At 44.4% G+C, this 22,807-nt stretch overlaps 4 protein-coding genes across 11 annotated transcripts in view; 2 read left to right on the top strand and 2 right to left on the bottom strand.

The window, feature by feature from the left end:
- Positions 1-514: 514 nt before the first annotated feature.
- LOC120448711 (small RNA degrading nuclease 5) lies at positions 515-5,456 on the bottom strand. The gene is made up of 4 exons (XM_039630873.1): positions 5,233-5,456; positions 4,944-5,164; positions 2,100-2,883; positions 515-2,042 (listed from the first exon to the last, which is right to left on the bottom strand). The coding sequence occupies exons 2-4, from the start codon at positions 4,994-4,996 to the stop codon at positions 771-773; spliced, it is 2,109 nt and encodes a 702-aa protein (XP_039486807.1). The 5' UTR covers positions 4,997-5,164; positions 5,233-5,456; the 3' UTR covers positions 515-770.
- Positions 3,123-4,774, top strand: LOC120448714 (innexin inx4). The gene is made up of 3 exons (XM_039630883.1): positions 3,123-3,518; positions 3,579-3,880; positions 3,949-4,774. Exons 1-3 carry the CDS (start codon positions 3,242-3,244, stop codon positions 4,471-4,473), a joined length of 1,104 nt encoding a protein of 367 aa, XP_039486817.1. The 5' UTR covers positions 3,123-3,241; the 3' UTR covers positions 4,474-4,774.
- A 302-nt stretch (positions 5,457-5,758) lies between the features above and the next one.
- On the top strand, positions 5,759-16,722 carry LOC120448709 (serine protease nudel). 2 transcript variants are annotated; one of them, XM_039630870.2, is made up of 16 exons: positions 5,759-6,066; positions 6,520-6,663; positions 6,719-8,512; positions 8,574-9,646; positions 9,707-10,198; positions 10,257-10,590; positions 10,645-11,908; positions 11,972-12,141; positions 12,197-12,310; positions 12,369-13,353; positions 13,416-13,885; positions 13,941-14,232; positions 14,294-14,401; positions 14,468-14,611; positions 14,672-15,114; positions 16,708-16,722. In XM_039630870.2, exons 1-15 carry the CDS (start codon positions 6,048-6,050, stop codon positions 15,087-15,089), a joined length of 7,821 nt encoding a protein of 2,606 aa, XP_039486804.1. In that variant the 5' UTR covers positions 5,759-6,047; the 3' UTR covers positions 15,090-15,114; positions 16,708-16,722. The 2 variants fall into 2 exon arrangements, with proteins under 2 accessions (XP_039486804.1, XP_039486803.1); XM_039630869.2 differs by lacking the exon at positions 16,708-16,722 and having other exon boundaries at positions 14,672-15,195.
- A 299-nt stretch (positions 16,723-17,021) lies between these two features.
- Positions 17,022-22,807, bottom strand: part of LOC120448713 (calcium uniporter protein, mitochondrial) — a 43,512-nt gene continuing 37,726 nt past the window's right edge. For 6 of the 7 annotated variants that reach the window (XM_039630876.1, XM_039630880.1, XM_039630882.1 and 3 more), the window contains 5 exons: positions 18,333-18,564; positions 18,174-18,279; positions 18,014-18,115; positions 17,756-17,959; positions 17,022-17,691 (listed from right to left, as the gene is read on the bottom strand). In XM_039630876.1, coding sequence (XP_039486810.1) covers positions 17,455-17,691; positions 17,756-17,959; positions 18,014-18,115; positions 18,174-18,279; positions 18,333-18,564 — 881 coding nt within the window. In that variant the 3' untranslated portion in view covers positions 17,022-17,454. Of the gene's footprint in view, positions 17,692-17,755; positions 17,960-18,013; positions 18,116-18,173; positions 18,280-18,332; positions 18,565-21,777; positions 22,015-22,807 lie in introns of all 7 variants that reach the window. The other variant, XM_039630881.1, reaches the window with a different exon arrangement.

The raw sequence follows: 22,807 nt of genomic DNA, 5'->3' as shown, positions 1-22,807 counted from the left end.
ACATTGAGGGAGGTAGGAAATTTATGGCTCTTATCAACACACACCGCCTGGCTGCCTGCCTGGCCAGCGAGCAACAGAGCACCACCAGCCACAAATATCGGGCAATGCAAACTAACCGAAACTAGGTCAAATCCGAGCAGCTCCATTCCGAGAATGCTCCATCCGGAAAATGTATCGCTCGGATTGGGGAATTATTTCTAATTGCACGCCGACACGAACAGTTTGTATGGTTCAATAAACGATGTATTATGCTAACACTATAGAGAATTAAAGTTGCTATCAATATGCTGACCCTTTAGAGAATTTGAGTTGGTATCAATATGCTGACACGTTAAAGAATTTAAGTTGAAATCAATAATATACATTAGCTTTTTATATTATTTTATATCTTAAGGAATAAATGTATTACAAATTATTCAATTACCCACAATTATCTGTTATTTAAAACTTTTAAGAAACATATTTCATCAATACTACTATTGTATATCACCAGCCTATACAGAAGCCAAAGCGGTTTTTGCGAAAAAAATAAATGTACATTTTATTATTCGTTATTGAAAGAATTTGTTTGAATTGGACAATTTTTCATCGATGCATTGCTGCATGCAGGGCATTTTCCAGGTGTGAGGTAAAACGTTTGTTGGTCATGTCGTGGGGCTGATACGGCAAATTTGATTTAGCTGCGTGATTCCAACTGGACCTAGGGCACTGTGGCAGTTGGGGATATCCTGTGGAGGTGGCCAGCAGAAGACGCGTTCCTATTAAGCATCCTAACTTTCCGATCCATTCAGTCGCTTGATGGCTATTTTAGCTACGCCCTTCGAGCACTCTGTGGATCCGCCCATAAGGACAAGGAAGAGTCCGTTGTGCGCAACTGACTGCCACAAGCGTTCGATGGTTTTGTCCAATTTGGCAACACTCCGCTCTGCACTGTCCAGCACAAAGTCCTGCTCTGGCACACGGAGGTTGGCAATAGTCAGGGCATTTTCCAGTGCTACTTCATTGACCTTTCGAACTGCTTCTTTGGGCGTGGATACCTCGTGGACACACACCGCCGAACTGTGATCCTTGGGCGCTGCCTCACCTGCCTTTTCGATCACCTCCTTTAGACGGGGCTGCAACTCGCCGACCGTGACAATGGCCGTACGCTTATCCCGCTTTGCCACATGTGCAAACAGATTGTTGGATATGGTATCGCCGCTGGAAGCGTTCGCCAACTCCTGCAATTGCTTGTGCTGCGTGAGGATCTGGTCGCCGAACTCGATGCTGTTCGCCAGTTTCTTCTTGACGAGCTTTAGCGTGGCTCGCGAATCCTCAATGGAATCGTGTCCATCGCAGTTCTCCTGGATAATTTCCTGTAAAAAGGTCTTGGCCAGATCCTTTAGCTTAGTCTTGCGTCGTCGCGTCCCAGATGTGTTGAAGCACACGCTGGTGTCGATTACATACGGATGCATCATTTTCATCGCGTTCAAATCAGAGTTTAGGGACTGCCCCACCAGGATGGCATCTGGAGGCAGTAGTGCGGACACTTCCTGCTGCACAACTTTCAGCCTCTTGGTCACCTGCTCCATTATTTCAGCGGTTATGCCCGAGTATTGCGTCAGATAGTCAGTGATCCGGTTATTTGGCAACACTAGCGTTTCATAAACGGTCTCGTACTTTTCGTCGACAATAGAGATTCGGGTTAGCTCGTTACAACCCGCCTCCGTGTGACACATTTCACAATCCACGCCGAACATAGGACTGCGATTGGTTACCGGCGCGTACACTTTCTTGGTAAACTTAAAGTCTCGGAAGCGAGTGTGCAGCTCGCCTTGCATCGGAATGGGATAGCCCTCGTCGACCATTTGCAGGGCTGACAGCAGGAGCTTAGTCCGCGGAAACTTGTCATCCTCATGCAAGTCATCCGGCTCAGATTTATTGCTTTCGATTGGAAAGATTGTCTTGACAAACAAAGTGGGATCTTTGTTCAGCTCCACAGCAGACTCCAGGGAGCCGTGCTCGTCTATCAGTTTGCGTGCCTGCACATTGGTAAGAGGAATCTGCAAGAGCAAGGGATATATTATTGAGCTAACAGCTTACTATCGCCCGAGTCTTACCTTGGCTATCTCGTCGATGATCTGAGCCTCCTCCTGCGGTGGCAGTAGCATCTCCAGCTTGGTGCTGAATATCCTGTTGGTGGCCTCGAACTGGCTCTCGTTAGACAGATAGTGGTAGAGCGATAGTCCCTCCAGAATGACCACCACACTGTGCGACAGACTGAGCCACTTCTCCACGCTGCACCACCGATCCGGCCGGCAGGGGCTCTTCTGGCCAATGAGGGCGCACATTATCAGGTTCTGGATGTCAGTGAGAAAGATGGGCGTGCGTGCCTCTTGGGGAGTCTCCAGGGAGGCGCGCTGACCCATCTCACGCAGTCGCAGGGCAGGTACGTTCTCAAGCTCGCGTTTGCGGCGCCTCAACTCCGCCGTCAACTGTTTGTACTGATCCTCGGATAGCGTGCCGATCTCCTGGGGCAGGCTATCGCCTCCAGCCTCGTGGTTGCGCCCTTTCTTGGTCGCCGGCTCTTCGGGATCCGATGTTCCTGTGGCAGTCTGTGATTCCGCCTCCTGCTCGGTATTGTGGCGACGTTTTCGCGACTTGCGTTTGCTGCCCACCACAATGAAGCCGTCGTCCTCGTCATCCCCCTTCGCTGGTGACTGCTCCTCCACATCGACATCCTCTGCATCTCGTTTTTTGGCCAACTCTGCCTCGTGCAATCGATCGCGATCGTTGAGCTCCATTAGATTCGCCAGGGCCGCCAGCTTCTTTTTCTTCTTCTCGTTGCGCTCGTGCTGCTTGGCCGACATCTGTTCCTTCATCCTGGAGCGCTTACCGTTCAGGCTGCAGGCGAAAATACGCAATTTCTATTAAATTAACTCGATTTTCAGCAGGTTTCGATTTGTCAACACGAAGATTTAACATGTGCGATGTGCTAGTGTGACCAGACGATAAGAATGGTTTCAGCCTATGCAGGGTTGCCAGTCTCGCTATTTTCCCGACAAATCTGGCTTTTTAGCTGCCGCCAATAATGCCAGCCAAAAGCTGGCTGCTGAGAAACGCGAGTAGAAAAGAGACAACAATAGTGTGCTTCAACCGTTATGATGCCGCGTGCTTTTGGAATAAGTTAAAACGGCAAAATTTACAAGCACTGAAAAATTAATGTTTTAAGCCGGAAATTAAGTGAAATAAAAACGCCACCATGTACGCAGCTGTAAAGCCGCTCTCCAAGTATCTGCAGTTCAAGTCGGTGCACATCTACGATGCCATTTTCACGCTGCACTCCAAAGTGACGGTGGCCCTGCTCTTGGCCTGCACCTTTCTACTTTCCTCGAAACAATACTTCGGGGATCCTATCCAGTGTTTTGGGGACAAGGACATGGACTACGTGCACGCCTTTTGCTGGATCTACGGCGCCTATGTGAGCGACAATGTGACTGTGGCGCCCCTGAAAAATGGCGCTGCCCAGTGCCGACCAGGTGAGCTTGTAAATCCCCTTTAGAAATTGGCTCGCCTTCAGCAAGGATTCGCCATTTCAGATGCTGTAAGTAAGGTGGTGCCACCGGAGAGTCGCCACTACATCACCTACTATCAATGGGTGGTGCTGGTCCTGCTCCTCGAGTCGTTCGTCTTCTATTTGCCCGCCTTTCTCTGGAAGATTTGGGAGGGCGGTCGTCTGAAGCACTTGTGCGATGATTTCCACAAGATGGCCGTTTGCAAGGACAAGAGCAGGACTCAAATTCGCGTGCTGGTCAAATACTTCTCCAGCGACTACAAGGAGACCCACTTTCGCTACTTTGTCAGCTACGTCTTTTGTGAGATACTCAACTTGAGCATCAGTGTGAGTGACCCAAGACTTGTAATCTAATAACCTACATTTTAAACTATTTTAACTTTGTAACCTCGCAGATTCTCAACTTCCTTCTATTGGACGTATTTTTCGGCGGTTTTTGGGGCCGCTACCGCGATGCCTTGCTATCGCTTTACAACGGTGACTATAACACGTGGAACATTATCACCATGGAGGTGTTTCCCAAGTGCGCCAAGTGCGAGATGTACAAGGGCGGCCCCAGCGGTTCGTCCAACATATACGACTACCTCTGCCTGCTGCCCCTGAATATACTGAACGAGAAGATCTTCGCCTTCCTGTGGCTGTGGTTTATACTGGTGGCTATGCTTGTTGCCCTAAAGTTCCTGTACCGCCTGGCCACCGTTTTGTATCCCGGCATGCGCCTGCAGTTGCTGCGAGCTAGGGCCCGTTTCATGCCCAAGACGCACCTGCAGGTGGCACTGCGCAATTGCAGTTTTGGCGACTGGTTCGTGCTGATGCGCGTGGGCAACAACATCAGCCCCGAGATATTCCGTAAGTTGTTGGAGGAGCTTTACGAAGCACAGTCCTTGACCAAAATACCGCCGGGAGCGGATGAAATCTAAGATCTTAATCTTAGTGTACTAAAATTCTCTTCATTTGAATTACAACTACAGTAGAAGACAACCATGTAGAACATACATTGATTCTTTTTCACATTACCCCACATCGATATGTGCATATTATCGAAGAAATTGTCAACTAATCTAGGTCATGCTAAGCGAAAAATGGCATTTTCAGTACATTCTCATATTTCTCATTCGTCATAATCGTTCTTGACCACTTTAATACTTAATTGGTTTGATATAGATTGAAAACTTTATGTTTCTCTAATAAAATTTGAACGTATAAAGAACATAAACTATATTAATGTTACAGTTTATCAATTAGTAATTATTTATCTATCCAATATGATCATTCAAAGTAGTGTTGTTATAAATTGTAAGATTAATAAAGAATGTAAACAAGAAGCATTATTTCCTAAAATGCTTTTTGGTTGCATTCTTTGTAGTTAAAGAATTAATTTCTCACATACCTCTGCGACCTAGCAATCCTGCGCAGTGCGATGGTCGTTCGGGTCCACATCATGTTGGTTATCTCGAGATAATGGATACTGACTTAAGGACTCCTGTGCGCATGCCGTGGGAAGGGCTCTGTGTGAGCTGGTCTGCTGTTTGCTGGTTCCTCTGACGACTGGCTGGATGTACAGGGCGTATACTTTATTTGCTTGCGCATCAATTTTTGTTGAGTTGAGTTCTGTGGGCTCATGGGAAAACTGGATAAGACACTCGATTCCTGTTTGTTTCATGCGCTGCCACACTTACATTCTGTCTGATGGTAAAATTTTGATAAATGATTTTTGACGATTTTCTAGGGAATATGCATGTGTTTTTCTGTTTTACTACCGCTTGTTTTTAGTTTTTTTTTTATTTAGATTTTTCGGTATATGATGTTCGTGGTCAAAGCTTTATTTTGTGGACCCGTAAAATCTCGAAGAAGGAAAGTTTTATTTTTAAGGCGCTTTACGAAATTTGTAAAAAAAAAGAAGTGATTTGGAAACATCTGATTGAGGGTTGAGAATCAAGTCTAGGCCTGCTTAGCTTACATTATTTTTATTTCTGGTTTCATGGGTGGGCGGCGGTTCGTTGCTCTGCAATTCCGAAATTCCCCTTCAACTTGCACTTTTCGTCGGCCATTTCAGCTGACCTCCGCAGTTGCCGGGCCGCTTTTCATTAACCAAAAAACCATAAAGTTCGAAACGTAGCAGAAAAGTGCAGCAGTGGCCGCTGGAAGTGGGTCGTTTGCCCGCTGATCCACTTTCCGGAAGCCCTTATAAGCGGCGCACTCACCACCGCCGGCTTCAGTTGCTCTTTACCCGGCGGATCGCGCGTGGTGGTCACTACCGTTCTGGATTATCGTGGATATCAAATTCGGCCTTTGCGATTGCTTTTTGTGGATTTTTGTTTGAGTGAATCGCTGTAACCCGAAGCTCCTTGTTGCCCCGCCAATTTAACAAAGTGCTAAACATATAAATACAAACTTAATGAAAAAATCGGCAATTCTGCGGTGTTAAAGTTCTAGTTAAAAATGTGCAGCGATTAAGTGAAAAGTATCAGAAAGAAAATCAACACAGTGAATAATGAATTACAACATGGATGGTATGTGTTTGTGTTACTTTAAGATCTTGAAAATAACTTCCGTACTCGCTGGCATACAGAAATGAATATTTTTTGCATTACCCAATTAAAGTTTTCACCCACGTCTGTTAACATTTTGAGCATGAAAGTGAATTCCATAAAATGATCGAAAGTTCCAATTTATTTAGAACTTGGCTCAGCATTATTATACAAATTATTGCTAAAGTGCTGAACAGGCCAGAAAGTGCTGACCAAAATAAATCATAAAAAGTGTGTAATTATGTATGTTGAAAATAAAAGTATGTAAACTGAGTTTTTATAAAAACTGCGAACAAGACAATAAACTTACAAGTATGTAAACAGTTTAATACTTAAGCGAAAGAGAAAACGAAACTTTTGTATGTAGAGTCAATAACTAATTGTTCTTGGCTAATAAATTTTGTAACATTAAAATTCTTGACCGGATTTCTGCAGAGATGGAGGCCACCAGGCTGCTCCGGCATCCGCGTCGTTGGTGGAGCATTGGTTTTGGCAAACGGATCGTGGCCATCTCGGTTCTGGTCATCATCGTGCTGCTATTCTCGCTGATTTACCATGGCCTTGTGGTGGAGAAAATTGGTAAGTTTGTGAAAGAGTTTATCATATAGTTTAATTACTAATGAATCACTTACAGATCAAGTGCAGCAGATTGCAGCGCTGAATGCCAGGCACCAAGTGATCTTTAATCAGCCTTTTGAGGAGGATCAGTCTGCCCTGATTGTGAGTCCCCAAACCTTGCACTTCAAACTGCTCGACGAGGATATGAACAAGGATATGGAGGATAGCAAAAACCGGAGAAGAAAGCACTTGAAGCAAATGCTGGTTAAGTTCCGGTTGAACAAGAAGCATCGCATGCGCCGTGATTTGCATGGTCTGGATCTGCTGGATCCTGTCCGGATGGAGGCCAACCTGCAGCACCTGTACTCCAAGCTGCGAACCAAAAGGGCGAGAGAAGCTCTGAGCCAATTGGAGCATGAGTTTGTGCGGTGCAAGAAGCATACTCCGCAGGATTGCATGTCCGCCTTCCTGCGCATGTACAAAATGGCAAAGGAGGTTACCGAGAAAATGGAGAAGATGAAGGCCATTATGCGGGAGCAGCAGCCGAAGCTGGAATCAAGTATGGAGTCCTATGAACAGAAGGTCACTTTCACACCGGCTGATCTGATTCAGGTGACAACTGCAGAAACCACAACGCCTGTGGTGAATGCCGCTGAAAAGCCAGCGAGGACTAAGATTAAACCTTCGAGGATCAGCTGGATCATCGATGGTCACGATCACGATGAGAGTCCAGTTTATACAGATGGTGCCCCCAAGAAAGAAACAACCAAGGCACCTGGGAGCACCACTCAATTGGTCGAAAATACAACCACAAAAGTAGAAGCTACCGAAAGTTTGACTGTGGAAAGCACTACGGAGAAGATCAGCTGGATTCTGGATCACTTTGAAAAGCCCCAAGAGATTTTGCGTACTACTGAGGGACCAGGACAGCGAATCATTAGAAATGTAACCACCACCTCTATGAAATCCGAACTCGAAACGGAAACTACTAATAGTGCTCACGTGTCCACCACGGAAAGCGGATTGGTATTGAATATAACTACGGATGGACCTGTGGAAACCAGGAACACCACCGCTCAGCGAAAGTTGTCTTTCGATTGGATTCTAGACGGAGAGGAAAATGTGGAGCCAGAAGTCAAGTCCACCAACCCTACGACAACCACTACGACAAGTGGTACACTCGAAACCACCATTGTTACCACTGAGCTGCCGAAAATCACATTCGATTGGATAATTGACGGCAGGGAAGTGGTGGAGCCGCAGGACACCACCACTGAATCCGCTGGGACCACAGCAGGACAACGAAAGATGCCGTTCGATTGGATAATTGACGGAGAAGAAGTTGTGGAGCCGCATGAGAACGCCACCACCACAACCATCGCGACGACAGTGGCAATTAGTACAACCGAAGTCAACGAGAGACTTCATAATACCACTGCCTATCCCACCAAGCCGAAGCCGGTTAAGTTTGACTGGATCATCGATGGAGGAGAGGCTAGTGGTGAGGTAAGCAGTAGCTCCACCAGCCAACCAAAGTTGACTACTAGGCAGGCGATCAGCAATTCAGACTCACCACGATCACCGCATCCGCTGGACAATCCCACCAGCATCGAAAACATGCTGGAGAGCTTTGAGCAACACGAGGCGGAGAAACCAATTCTCAGGGTGCTAAACGGAAACGAATCCTCGTCCTCCTCCTCACAAAACGTCACGGATGGCTACGAACGCCAGCTGTGGCTGAAGAAGTTTGAGGATCAGGCAAGTCCAAATCAAAACGAGCTGATAGATACTTTTGGAACCGCTTTGGATGCCAAGGTACTGGACAAAATGGGGCCCAAAATCAATCCGCTCAACGGGCACACTTGGAATGGTGAGATTGAATCCATTTTTGCTGCAATATAAAAATCAGTAATTAACTATTCAATTTACAGCTGCCGACGCCCAAATCCTAAGTCTTTGCGAACGAGTGGCTCTGCGGATGCGCAACAAAGTCGCCTCCATCTCAGACGGCGAGACTAAGGAGAAGGGTGAAACCTTCACGGCCTCACCCAGTGTACAGTTTACCAGCCGAGCTCCTGGCGGATTTCCAGTGTCCGGTGAAACAATGAAGGCCTCAGCACAGTTTATGTTTAACCCCAACTTCGGAATGCCCAGCATACCCGTTTGCTTCTATATGACGCCTGCCAATTTCCGTATGCCCATGTGGTCGAATACACCCACATTTATGGGCATGCAGGGTGCGCACTTTGGCGGATCATCGAATCCCGGCGCCGGCATATTCTTTGTACCGCAGCAATTTGGACCGAGCGGAAACTTTTTCGGAGGAAGTGGCGGATCCGGAGCCGGTGGTCAGGGTGCCAATATCTTCTCGAAGAATGCCTCACCACAGAAACCATCCAACGGGCAGCAACAGCAGGTCTACTGCAGCTACATGCAGAATCAAGCGGGTCAGGGAGCAGCACAATCACAGACATCCAATCAACAGCAGCCGGGTGGACAGACGGCTTTCTCCAATGCCAACTTCAAGATGCGTCATGCCAATCAGTCAAGCAGCGCCAATCAACAGGGACAGATCATCTACGCCAGCTATGCAGGATTGCCACAACAACCCATTCAGGAGCGATCCAGGTGCCCAGAGCCCGATCAGTTGTCGTGCTTTGGTCAACAGGAGTGCATCGCCGCCTCCAAGTGGTGTGATAATGTGGTGGATTGTTCCGATGGCAGCGATGAGTCCGCCTGCACCTGCGCAGATCGCGTGGACGAAGACCGGCTGTGCGATGGTTATGAAGATTGTCCTATGGGCGAGGACGAACTGGGATGCTTTGGCTGCGAACCGTTGGCTTACTCCTGCTATGAAAATCCCGAGGACTTTGCCAAACGCAATCGATCTACGATTTCCATGTGCTACAATCGACTGGAACGCTGCGACGGATTCATGAACTGCCTGAATGGACGCGATGAGAAGCAGTGCAGCATGTTGGTCACCGATGTGGCGGATCATATGGTGGTTATTGCATATAGCTTGGATGGGATTTATGCTAAAACGTTTTCAAATCTTTTTCAGTCGCACGGTGCATCTGCTTCTGAGGGCTATCTTTACCACAATTATCGCGGGGACTGGCATCCTGTGTGCAACAATGGCGAAAAGTGGGCGACTTCAGCCTGCGAGATGGATGACAACAGCCGTAAGGGTCACTCAGCTTTCTTGAATGTCAGTTTCCAAAGCCTCACTTTACCTGGTCCTTTTATTGAGCCCTCCCTGCAAGCTGGAGTCCACTTTGCTCAGGCATGTCACGGACGCAATAGCCATGATTCCCTGGTAGATCATGTGGCCTATGTCAAGTGCCCGCCGATGCAGTGCGGCCTGCCCTCTAAAACATCCATGTTGGAACACTCGAAGAGAGCAAAAAGAGCGGTATCGGATTCGAAGGAAATCGTTGGCGATGGCCGCATCGTTGGTGGAAGCTATACAAGTGCACTCCAATGGCCATTTGTGGTTGCTATCTATAGGAATGGAAAGTTCCATTGCGGTGGAACCATTTATTCTGATCGTTGGGTGAGTTAGAAGATTTATACTTCACTTAAATATATTTACTTCTAAATATTTTCTATAGATCATAAGCGCTGCGCACTGTGTCATCAACTATGGAAAGTACTTCTATGAAGTGCGCGCTGGTCTCCTGCGTCGCACTAGTTACTCACCCGCCACTCAGATCCAGCCCGTCTCCCATGTGGTTGTGCACCAAGCCTACGAGCGGAGAAGCATGCGCAACGATCTCTCCCTGCTCCGCCTGCTTAATCCGCTGCAGTTCAATCGTTGGGTTAAACCTATTTGCCTACCCGACCAGGGAAGAACCACTTTAGGAGACGATTGGATCTGGGGCCCTGTGGAAAATACACTGTGCACGGTGGTTGGTTGGGGAGCCATTAGAGAGAAGGGTCCAAGCAGTAAGTACTGAAGCCATATACAAATTACTTATTATGTTAACCCGTTTTTACTAGGTGATCCCATGCGCCAGGTTGTCGTGCCGATACGTAAGAAATGCACTGATCCCGAAGATCAGGCTTCAGAGGACATTTGTGCGGGCGATCCAGATGGAGGTCGTGATGCCTGCCAGGGTGATTCGGGTGGGCCGCTCTTCTGTCGCAGCGTCTCTAACCCAGATGAATTCTATCTGGCCGGAGTAGTAAGTCACGGCAATGGCTGTGCTCGTCCCCAGGAGTTTGGAGTCTACACGAGGGTGACTCTCTACCTGGACTGGCTGGAAATGGCCACCACTCCACGACTGTTGCCCAAACTTCAGCCGCTTCAACTCTGTCCCGGATTTATCTGCGTCTGGGGTGGCAAGCGATGTATTGCCAAACGGCAGCGCTGCGATCGCAACGTGGATTGTTTGGGTGGCGAGGATGAGGTGGGATGCACCTACAACTTCTTGCCAGATATGGTGGGTGGAGTTCGACAGAACATCAGCACCACAACTGAGAGTGATTATCATCCTGAAAAGAGTAAAATGCGGGAAATTATTCCCATTGAAGATGAGGATTTAAAGGCGGAACAAGACGATGAAGAGTTGTGGGAAAGCACAACATCTTTGGAGCAAACAGAAACCACACAGAACCCAATGGATTTTGCTTTAACTGAACCAATTACCTCAACTACTTCAGATGATTTATCAGTAACAGAAGAAACCACGAGTACAGGTTTTACAGTGAGTGATTCAGCCACTAGTCCTTCCACTCTAATGCCGTCGACGGGAAATCCTTCAACTTCGTTGCCATCCACAAGTGCGCCCCCTAATTTTGCACCCACTAATATTGAAACATCAACTATTGTATCTACTACAATCGAGTCTGAAGCTTCAACCTTACCAACAACTGTTGCCCAAACTTCGACTATGCCCACTTCAACTGAGGACTTAAAGAAACTCACTGATTTGGTAACTGAATTTATAGAGAGCACGACCTTTGAGGCCAAAATGGATGTGGTGACGACTACTCCATCGCTAGCCACAACAGAGCCTCCAAAAACAGCAACAACAGAGGGAGTGAAGGATAGAACAACCACAGAAGATACAACCACAACTAGCAGCATTGTAACCTTTACCACCACGCCCTTGGCCACAATCTCGACTACCAGTCCAACCACTGTAACCACATTAGCACCAACTACCACTACAGAATCCGCTAAGACGACAACAACGCATAGTAGCAGCTCACATTCTCAAAAGGATCAAGTACAAATTCCTAATAAATTTGTGTGCAAGAAGTGAGTTGCTTGTGTGTCATAAATTGTATTTTATTGTAATGCTCGTTTTTATATACTTCACAGGATGCCTCAAATTGTGGATATTATGATGCGTTGTGATCGAAAAGTGGACTGCGAGGACGGAACTGATGAACTGGAGTGCACATGCAGGGATTACTTGAAGGGATCTCTAAAGAGTCTCATTTGCGATGGCAAGGCAGATTGCGAGGACCTCACGGATGAACGGGACTGCTGTAATGAATGATCAATATAATTTAGTACTTTGTATTTAAAACCCTTTTCTTGTAGTGGAATGTCAATCTAACGAGTTCCGTTGCCCGCTGTCCAAAACTTGTTTGCCGTTGAGCAAACGCTGCGATAATGAAGTGGATTGTAAGTTCAAGGAAGATGAAAAGGATTGCTGTAAGTAGAGAAATATTTATTTAAGTTGTAGAACTATATAATTGAATGCTCTTTTCAGTTGCTTTGACCAATGGCCACGATGTGCACTTCGACATGCACCAGCAGCCCAAGTTCAGCAGCACGGGAATCTTCTCCAGAAATGGCCATGGCGTGTGGCGCGTAGTCTGTGCTCACGAGACGGGCTACCACGAGCACCAGGCCAACACAGCAGATGCGGTGTGTGCTCTCCTTGGATTCAAGGGTGCGCACTACTTCAACAGCTCCGAGTTTGTGAGCCAGCAGGAAATGCACCCGATTACACCAGAGTTAAAAGGAGGCAGGAACCGCATGGCAGCTCGAATTCATTCCATGCTGGGTGACAATATTCAATTTACTGAGAATGAGCTTATAATACCAGAACTGGGACCGCCATCCGCTTCAAGACCAGAGAAGGACCGTATGTTGCCCCGCAAGTGTGTCGGCATCTACGTGGAGTGCAATCCCTATTCCAATAAAACCACACCCCTGAAAACATTCAGTGCCGGGCAAGCTGTCAAGGAAAAGCCAATTGAACAGGTTCCTGTCCTTTCGCCCACTATCGAGACGCACAACACTCCGAATGTGCATTTTAAGCCGCAAATTCCGGCGGTGGTCGTGAATAAAAAAGACGAAATATTGGATCGTCTGGACAAACTGATCAAGAGTAAGAAAAATAAAACCATACTGGTTAATGAGGAGCTCCATGAAGCCATCGAGGAGCTGCACTGGCCCTGGTTGGCAGATGTATATATGAATGGCGATCTGTGGTGCATCGGAGTGCTGATTGACAAACATTGGGTAATGGTCCATGAGAGCTGCCTGTCTGGCATAGATTTGGAGACTCACTACGTCAGCGTTTTGCTGGGCGGTGGCAAAACAAAGCGATCGGCCCACAGAAGCAATCACGAGCAGATTCGACGTGCGGATTGCTTTGAGGGAGTGCCCAAATCCAATGTACTACTTCTGCATTTGGAGCGACCAGTGCGCTTTACCCATCATGTGTTGCCTACCTTCCTGCCTGACAGGTGAGTTAATTAATTTGGTTTTAACATTTCAGAACAGTAGTTAATTAATGTTGTTGTTGCAGCTCCCATCAAAATCAAAGCGATGCGAGACAGTGCATCAGCGTGCTTCATGACGATGCCACAGGACGCATCAAAACAGTAGCCATTACCCGGATATACAATGCTACCAACTGCGATTCCTGCTACAAGCTGCAGGAAAAGCAACCACCGGCCAATCTGATGCGCCTGTTAAATGTGAGTGCCGAGGATATGGCCTCCATTTCGGAGGAGGTGGAGCTCATTAACGGCGTGGCCCCCACAGAGCTACCGGCCATTACCAAATTCACCAGCTGCAACCAGTTTGGACTGAAAAATGTGAGCGATTCACATCACAATCCCAGCGATCAGGGTGTATTAGTTTGTCGGGACTCTCACACAGGCTGGTTCCCAACGGCCTTGTTTAACTACAACAATTCCGATTGCCACAGTTTTAAACAGCCATTTGGTATCAGAACGTTGGAACTGGTATACAAATCGCTGCAGGATATCATAGGTAAATCGTTCATAGCCTAAAAACACAGGTAACATTAATTTAAATTCCCCAACAGACAAACCCAGCTGCAAAATGCTGCTACCAGCCCCGGAATGCACCACCCATCGTTGCCTGCTGGGTACCTGTTTGCCGCAGGCTGCGATGTGCAATGGTCGATACGATTGTCATGATGGCAGTGATGAAGATGAAACCAAATGCCGACAGCAAAAGCAGCAGTGTGCCCCTGGCGAGATGAAGTGTCGGAGCAGCTTCAAATGCGTGCCGAAAAGCAAGTTTTGTGACCACATATCTGACTGCGAGGACATGACGGATGAACCAACCATCTGCAGTTGCTTCACATATCTGCAGTACGTTTAAGGCAAGGAAACGTGTAGGTTTTCATCACATTACAATTTATGTATTTTATAGAGCCACCGATCCCTCAAAGATATGTGATGGCAAGCGAAACTGCTGGGACAAAAGCGACGAGAGTTCAGTACTGTGTAACTGCACAGCGGATCACTTCCAGTGCAGTTCGTGAGTGTTATAAGTCAAACTTAAATCGCATTTCCATTAAATAATTTATTTATAAATGTAAAATAGCTCTCCTGAAGATTGCATTCCTCGCGATTTTGTGTGTGACAAAGAGAAGGATTGTCCCAATGGAGAGGATGAGCGGTATTGCTTTGGCATAGAGCACCCATTGCATCTGCAGAAGAAGGATTTCTGGTCCAATAGTCAGCACACGTATGCATTACACTGTAATCATTGGATTAAAAACACATTTAATGAACGCTAATTTTTTAGGCAACCGGAGAAAGCTCCACAGTACGGGCAAGTTATCGAACAGACCTATGGCATCTGGCATACGAAATGCTTCCCAAAAAGTAAACCCCCACAAGTGGATGAAGTGCGTGAAATATGCAAAAAGTTGGGCTACAATCCATACAGACAGCCCAGTTATCGATTGATTGACGATGAGGAGAACAAAGCCGTGCACACCTACGAGTTGGCGGATAGGCAAGGACGAAGTTTCAGTAATGAGTCGCTGATGGGCAAGTATCGCGACTCAACGAAGGCGTTAATTATCAGCAAGTTCTCGCCCCTTCAACTGAATGACCGCCTTACATTGTTCCTCAAGTCCAGCAGACCGATTGCCGAGTTGGTCAGGTGGAATGCCACCGATTCCAGCATGTGCTACAGACTGGAGATCAGATGTGCCTGAAAGATAACATGACAACATTTACTTGGTAAGAGGTTCTTTCGTACTCTCGTGATAGTCCTTTTGTGCGTTTTAGTAGCAAATAAATGCGAGAGCTGTACACATTTTATTAATAACTTGGTTTTATTTTAATTTCATTTTACTTTTTATCAGTTTGCGCTCGCATATTGTTGCATGACTTTTACTTTTGTTTGATTTTTATTTCAAGCTTGGGATCTTGGGTACTTTCGTAATTTTAGTTTAACAAACGAGTATATAAATGTAAAAAAATCGCATTGGTTGTTATGCCAAAATTCAAACAATGTAATTAATTAATGCACTTAATTAGTGTTGGGTTTCCTTTAAATTCGTTTAAAAGACATAGGTAATCGTATATTAAGATTAGTTGTTTATGAAAGAAGGTACTTGAGAATTATAAGTAATCGCACCTCTTAAGAGCAGTTAAGAAATATTTTGGAAATAAGTTAGGCTCTCTGGCGCATCGTTGGTAATATAATAATAGGTATTAGTATAAATAGTAGGGGCTTAAAGATTTTTAACGTCAGTTTTTAAATGTATTCATAAGTCTTTGGCGCTGATTAGGATTACGTTTTCGTGAGAATTTCTAGGAGGTAATTTATGTATAATTCATTAGATAAACGCAAACGTTAGTTGGGACTTGGGTTAGGCAAAATACTTTTAAAGTTATTCGGTTTCGTTTGATTAATGTCAAAATCGCTTTGTACAATAAATAATTTCGATTTTATAATTTTAAATTGAATCACAAATGCCATTAAAGTATTATAAGTATGCATAGGTAAATGCTTAGACTAGTGTTAATCCTTTCGATTGGCGATTGGTTAGTTAGTGTGCGTTTTATATGAACCATGTGTGCGTTTCTATACCCAGTACTTTGATTGAATGAAGTATCAAAACTGCTTATCATAAAAAAACCCATTACAAATCAGCAGAAAATCCGACTATGATGTAGAATGCGAGATTACTTTGTTTACTTTGTGCTATCTTGCAAAAACCTCTATATTTTAAAGCACTGCTGTAAGTACTGGGTATCTAATAGTCGGTGCTCTCGACTATAGCATTCCATCTATTTGTATATAGTGAGCGCATTAAAAAGCGATGCATGTATTTCGGTAGAGAGTGGAGTCCTCTGATTAGTTTCTAGGATTGGGTTTAATAGCACAGGCAAACAGTTTTCAACACAACCTTTGACAATTCTAAGTTTAGGAGTATATAGGTTCGTAGAGTTCGGAAGAAAGCGTAATAATGGTAAACTTTTGGAGCCCAACGGCTAGTCTATGCTAATGTTAAGCTTCAATTTTGTTCGTCTCGTTGCGCGCAGGGCAAATTAATTTTATGTTTACGTTGTCATGAAACACAGCAGTTTATATATTTACATATCTAACCTACTCAATTACGCTTATGATTTTATTAACATTACTAACTACGATGTCTTTATGTTTCCGTTTCTAAAATCTTAATGGAATAGTTGGTGCGTTTTTATTTACAAATTGATTTGTTCTAGTTGTTCTCATAGTATATGGTATTTTAAAGCTTATGAAGAGTTAGTAGATTTCTTTGGATGAATTCAGATTCATTGATTGATTTGACTACGGATTTTCAGGAAGCTAAATATCCGCGTACCAAATAAACTGTCGTTGTAAAGATGTGTTGGTAAGTAGATGATTTTTGGTTTATTTAAGTGATACCGGATAGTGATTCATAAAAACTTTAACAATTTTATCGCCAAAATCTTAATTTTGCCAATGGTCCTAGGCAATTTTTTCGTGTGGTCTTCCGCATACAAAATTTCGAGCAGTTCTTTGAACCAATTTCACACATTTTTGGCCAAAACGTAGGCTCTACGTTCTACTGGGAAATGCCAAAAGTGGGCCAACTAAAAATTTGGGGTAAATAATTGTCAAACTCATAAGGGGATCATAGTCAATAAATAATTCATATATTTTGCTAAAACTTGCACACACAATAGTTGCCTTAGGCGTAAAACAAATCTCTCACTTGCAATAAATAACTAAAGATTAAACATAAAATAATGGTATTAGCTCTAAAGCAGCAGGCGTTAGATAATTCTTGTTCAGTTTTGTGAATCGTCAAACTTATGCTAATTAATCGTATAATAAACAACTAAACATTTTAGTTAACATAAAGAAAAAAATTAAAGTTGAATTCACACAACATGTGATGCGTCCACAAAATCATTTCTTACTTTGACTACAACATTTCGATCACCTGAACTTCTTTAGCTAAAAGGCGAACCTTTATTTGTTTTCTAATTTGAGGGAGCTAAGATTAGTTTGAGTTTCCGTTTTCCCCCTGTGTCTCTTCACTGATTTCTGCGAAGTCCTTAAGTTTATTGCCGCTCTGTCTTTTCCTCAGTTAAGGTTGGTGGCGTGTTTTCCTGGGTCCGAACCAAATGCGATGGCAATTGCATGTTGAGCGGGTCGTTGATCCTTCTGAGATTGTACTCCAGCTCCGCTGACTTTCGCTTCAGCTCGTTGTAGTGCTCCACATCGAACTGAACCTTTTTGGCGTTTCTGTAAAGGGTAAGTGAGAATTCGCGGTTCTTCACATCCTCCATCATGTATTCCTAAAAGGGTGAAAGATATTCAATTCATATTTCCAGTGTACTGAAAGTTCGGCAATAAACGTACCCTCTTGGTTACACAATAGTAGGCATACATTGCCATTGTCGTCCCGTAGGTAACAAAATAGGTAACGGGCTCCATGATATCCCAAGAGTATTCCCACCAAGTCAGGCGTGCCAAGATGCCAAACTGCACCGACATCAGGCCCAGACCCATCCAAGTCATAAAGTTGGTACGACGAGCAGCCTTTTTGCTCAGTTCCAGTTTTTTCTAAAGGAGCAGTACGTTTTAAAACTAATTATAATTGAACTTATGAGAACTAACCTCTTCCAGCGGTTCTAGTTCATAGCGTAGGGTCTCCAGTTCTTTGGCCAGTTGATTGCTCTTCTCTAGCTGGTATTCTCCCACGTTGAATGCCTCGTAGAGCTGCATATGTTGTGCATATTAGTTAAAATTCAATGAAATGTACTAAGCTATACTTCACCTGAGCAATAACCTTGCGGACATCACCCACTTTGTCCATTGATTCCAATGTGACCTTGTCACGCTTTGGAGGATTCACATCCAATGTGCGATTGTTGATTTGTATGCTGTAATTCTATAGGATTAGTGAATTTATTAATTTACAAATGGGATGGCTCACCTAAATGAGTCATCCAGCAAGCTTTCGATGGTGCAGGACGATGCGATTCGCACACCATGCCTGTTGATCACCGCAGCTCGATCGATGCCTCGATCCTCAGCTCTGAGCATGGCTAGCAGATCTCCAACGTTGTGGGAGATCGGTTTCAGGGCAAACTGGCAGAGTTCATTGCGACTGGGAAGTCGTACAGTCATGTGTGGCATGCCATTCACGTATTCCACATAGATGTCTTCTAAAAAAACATAATAAATTTGATATATATATATCAATAACTCCACTAGAAAATAGATTGAGAGAACAAAGCTGTAGGGAATCGGCAGACATTCCTAGTTGTACATTTTCCGCTGGCGTTCTAGCAAACTCCCTTCACTTCCCCAAACAGTTTCACCAGTCGGATGTGTGCCACACTGTGATGCAGTTTTCCTCGCTTTTAATTAACCAAAAGCCACTCAAGGTTGTTCGCCAGCCTGGCTCAATTCGAATGCAGTTAGGCGTTCGAATTGCTCGCTGAGGCGTAACTCCTGGCACGCCTCTTTTGAGAAGAAGGTGCAACAAAGCCCAGTCAGCAGGCAGTTTGGGCTTGGAAATACATAGATGACATAGTGGATTTTGACAAACATTTCAATTAGCGGCATATAATCGCATTCCAGCTGCAGCTTCCCCCTGAAAATGATACGCAGTTTCGGGTAGTGAGGCGGCCAAGAGAAAAGTTTTCACTTTGTCGCATGTGGGATTTATGCAGCCATGAAGTAGCACAAACATATATTTATCTGTATCGCTGCCACTCATGCAAGCAGCCAGCGATGCAACCACACGCCAATGCAACCACCAACACAGCACCACCAACATCTAATGAAGATTTTCTTCTCATAACTTACACGTAGAGAAATTACTAGGAATGTGGGTTAACGGATTAAATGTTTAAAGAGGTAATAGTTACTTATCAGGCAAGCTTTAAAATTATAAAAATATGGATTATTGAAATTATTTTGATCTTAAGATAATGAATACCTTCAAAATTTAAAAATCACTAGATATGATACAAATCGTAGGTAAAGGAAAACATATTTTCTAAATAACTCCCATCACATTTCTGTCTGTAATTTCTCCCTGTGTATTAGTTTAAGTCGCCTTTACCAACTGGGCTTGATTGTGAGTGTTAGCTGGGTCTGTTCAACCCATTAGCAATTGTAGTCGGCGCCAAATGTGGGTAAGTAGTGTTGTTACTGTTGCTGTTGCTGTTGCTGTTGCAGCTTGGCTAACCGTCGAAGTCGATGAAGAAGTTGGCGCTCATTGCTCGCTGGCTTCTATGATGATGATTATTTTCATGGACTTTGATTTTTTGGGATTTTAAACATTTTATGTTTTCTTTTTCTTCGCTGCTGCTTCGCCTCCTCCGTAAGCTCTTCTGCTTCTGTTTCTGCCTTGGCTTCGGCTTTTATTGATAGTTTCAGATTTTTGTTTTAATTTTCAGTTAACTTTCAGATTTTCGCGCTAGCAGACGTGTGCGTCTCTAACTCTCGACGTTTGAGTGGCGGATAATTTGTGTGTACGTGGCAGTCAAGACAGCAGTAAATGCAATATTTAATATTATTCTCAATTGAGCGAGAAACAGTGAATATATATATATCGAGTGTGGTGGTAACAAATAGATTTATTGGACTGTTATCGTGCGGACACCAGTTGTTGAAAGAGACATTCTTCGTGTGATAAATGAAGAGGCCATATACAAGCTATGACAGCCGTCAGCAAAATGTAATAAAGTTTGTGCTGCTGTCACAGATTTTGCTGGCCCACATAAAAAAAAACATTAAAAACATAAAGGAAAAACTATGCAACTATCTTCAATACCTGTGCATATATGTACATACATGTGTACATATATCATATATGTGGTCACAAGTTCTGAGCAAAACACGAACCAGAACCGCAGGCAGCAAACGTGCTAACATTGATAATGCCATGTCAGATGTTCGCCCACGGCTTCGCTTTGATAGGCCGCAACTTTGCTTCATCAAAACTTAATAGCCAGTTTCCGCATCCCTGCCAAAACAAGGCTAACAAGTGTCAGGCAACCAGCACAAAAACCCAGCCACAGTGTACAGTGTACAGTGTAGAGTGTATAGTGTATAGTGCATGAGTGGAAACACGTGGTTGGCAAACCAAATGAGGCCAGAGTTTAGACCTGAATGAGGCGACCGCTTCCGTTCGCTTCCGGAAATGCAAGCGGCAATCAGCCCACAAATTTATAACAGTCGCAGCCTTTTCGTGTGGCAGGTTGTTGCAAATGCACAGGGGCAGAGAACACATCATTCACTCCCTTGTTGGGGAACAGTATATTAAGCTGTAGCAGATCCTATGAAACAAATCTAAATCTTAAGTTTACTTTACGTATTCTTAGGGACAAAGGATACATGGCAATGGGGTTTAGGTAGTTAAGTTTTTAGAAATAAACCCAGCACTCAAGTTTCGCTTTCTCGATAAGGCCCTCGACTCACTCCACCTCATAGCTTAAATTGTATTTTTCTCGTTCACGACGCAATCTCGAAAAATGTCCTGCAACAAATGTGTTGCAGACGTTCGGGCTGCCGTGATTTCCATATGTGAGTGGAAAACTGCGAGCGAAATATCTGAGCTGAGGCAAGTGTTGGTGCGTGTGGGTGTGCATGAGCATTGCATGATTACATGGCCGTGTCCTTTGCCTCCTGCACACCCTCTGCAATGCCGGCAAAAATCGTCCTTTGTGCATTATTAAAAATTCCGGCAACCGCCGCCTTGTGTTTGTATATTTTTTTGTGATTTCATTTTTTTTGTCGTACATTTTCAACAAGTTTCGCGTGCCAGGTTTTTGCCCCACCTTCAGCCTGGCTGTTTTGTGTGTGCCCCTGCATTTAAATCAAATTAAAAAAGCCGCACCCCAGAGCGGCTGACAACATTAAATAAGTGCATGCATAAAATATTCGCCCAAAACATACGCTTAAATTGAACGATAAAAAAGGGGGAAAAATCACGCCAAACTAAAAGGACACAGGAAGCGCAGGATCGAGCGATTAGCGGGTAAGTTGGGGCGTGGTTTAGAGCTGAATGGCAATGACAAAGTGAAGACCACAAGGTTTTCCGTGCTCCAGGCGACATTTCCTTTTGTATTCTGTATTTTCCTATTTTTTGTTGCTAATTACACTAGTTTACCAAGCTTAAATTTCAAAAGTGCCAGTTTTAAAAGCTGTCGTAGTTGAATATTCTGAATATGAAATAATTTCTAAGCAGCCATCTCAGTTTTAATTACTTCCCGCGCACAAAGTTTATATTTTGTGGTTCAATGCTTTCGAAATAAAAACTTCTCCATATTTCATTTTATTCCAAGAAAGCTCAACTACAGCATTTTAATGGCAGAACGAATGTAAACTAGTGTCTGGGGATTTTAATCGGCCCCAGTTTTACCTACCATTTTGTTGAACAGTGTTTTTGGGGGCGGCAGAAGTCGTGTTGGAATTATTTACGAGCTCCCCAATGAACACCTCCGGCGACAAATTGGAACCTGTTGTTCTTGGCAACGTTGTGTTGGCACTGCAGGTGGCGGATCTTGTTAGCCGTTCGACTAGCTCTTGTTTTCGGCCCGATGCACTCAGTCCGAGGGCTTTTAGCCGCGTCCTCAGCTCGGTCAAAGTGAGTCGCGTGTTATCTGGGTTGATGGTAATGAATATGTGTAGGCATGGGCAGAGGCGCAAAAAAGTAGGTGATGAAATAAAAAAGGAGATACGAAAAAAGAAATTAAACAGAATTTTCCATCAGTGGGCTTGGCCTAGGTACCAAAATGACAGGTCCTCCTTTCATTTTTTTCATTTTTAAACATTTTTTTTTTTTGGTAATGAACAAAAAGCAAGCAGCACAAAAAGGTGGCCAAAGGAGTCTCGCCCACAAAAAGCGCAGTAAAAATGATGGCACGTGCAGTTAACGCCGCAAAAATGCACATAAAAAAGCGAGTTGAAAATGTGTTTAAACAAAAATAAAAAATACAGCAGGGGAAGGAAAACAGACGTGAATGGCGAAAAATGTTGATGGAGCGGCATTCGCATTCGCAGTCGAGGGAAAAGCTGGGAAAAATAAAAAAATAAAGGAGCCTCTGGCTTGTCACAACATTTTCTTTATCGGACCCGGAAATGACACGCACACACAAAAAATGATGGGCGGTAGAATGGGAGTGTGGCTGTGGGTGTGGCAGTAGGCGTGACCGAAGACCATCAAAAGAAATGCAGGCACATTAAATTTAATGCCATTGTCACTCTCCAAATTAACACAATGAATGGTAGCCTCTGCTGCCTTCGGTTTGATTGCCTTGAAAAGGCTGAGTGAGATAAGATGCTTTCCGAAGTGCAAGTAACCAAGGCAAAGTGGTGAATAATAAATGTTCTAGAAATTGTTCCTTTAAAGCCAGTGCGAAATCGGTTAGGTGCTTAAAACTTAATTTTTATTAA

This window comes from Drosophila santomea, chromosome 3L (assembly GCF_016746245.2).
Source record: "Drosophila santomea strain STO CAGO 1482 chromosome 3L, Prin_Dsan_1.1, whole genome shotgun sequence".
NCBI classification, from domain to species: Eukaryota; Metazoa; Arthropoda; class Insecta; order Diptera; family Drosophilidae; genus Drosophila; species Drosophila santomea.
Note: the sequence above shows the minus strand (reverse complement) of the source record. Positions and strands in the feature narration are given on the sequence as shown.

Bases quoted from the DNA above. Each gene is read 5' to 3' on its own strand.
- LOC120448714 (XM_039630883.1), top strand. From the start codon at position 3,242: ATGTACGCAGCTGTAAAGCCGCTCTCCAAGTATCTGCAGTTCAAGTCG. The intron at 3,519-3,578 runs GTGAGCTTGTAA...TCGCCATTTCAG, and splicing joins CGCTGCCCAGTGCCGACCAG to ATGCTGTAAGTAAGGTGGTG. The intron at 3,881-3,948 runs GTGAGTGACCCA...GTAACCTCGCAG, and splicing joins TACTCAACTTGAGCATCAGT to ATTCTCAACTTCCTTCTATT.
- LOC120448709 (XM_039630870.2), top strand. The intron at 9,647-9,706 runs GTGGTTATTGCA...AATCTTTTTCAG, and splicing joins CCGATGTGGCGGATCATATG to TCGCACGGTGCATCTGCTTC. The intron at 14,612-14,671 runs GTATGCATTACA...CTAATTTTTTAG, and splicing joins TGGTCCAATAGTCAGCACAC to GCAACCGGAGAAAGCTCCAC.
- LOC120448711 (XM_039630873.1), bottom strand. From the start codon at position 4,996: ATGATGTGGACCCGAACGACCATCGCACTGCGCAGGATTGCTAGGTCG. The intron at 2,884-4,943 runs GTATGTGAGAAA...TTTCGCCTGCAG, and splicing joins AGGATTGCTAGGTCGCAGAG to CCTGAACGGTAAGCGCTCCA. The intron at 2,043-2,099 runs GTAAGACTCGGG...TTGCTCTTGCAG, and splicing joins TCATCGACGAGATAGCCAAG to ATTCCTCTTACCAATGTGCA.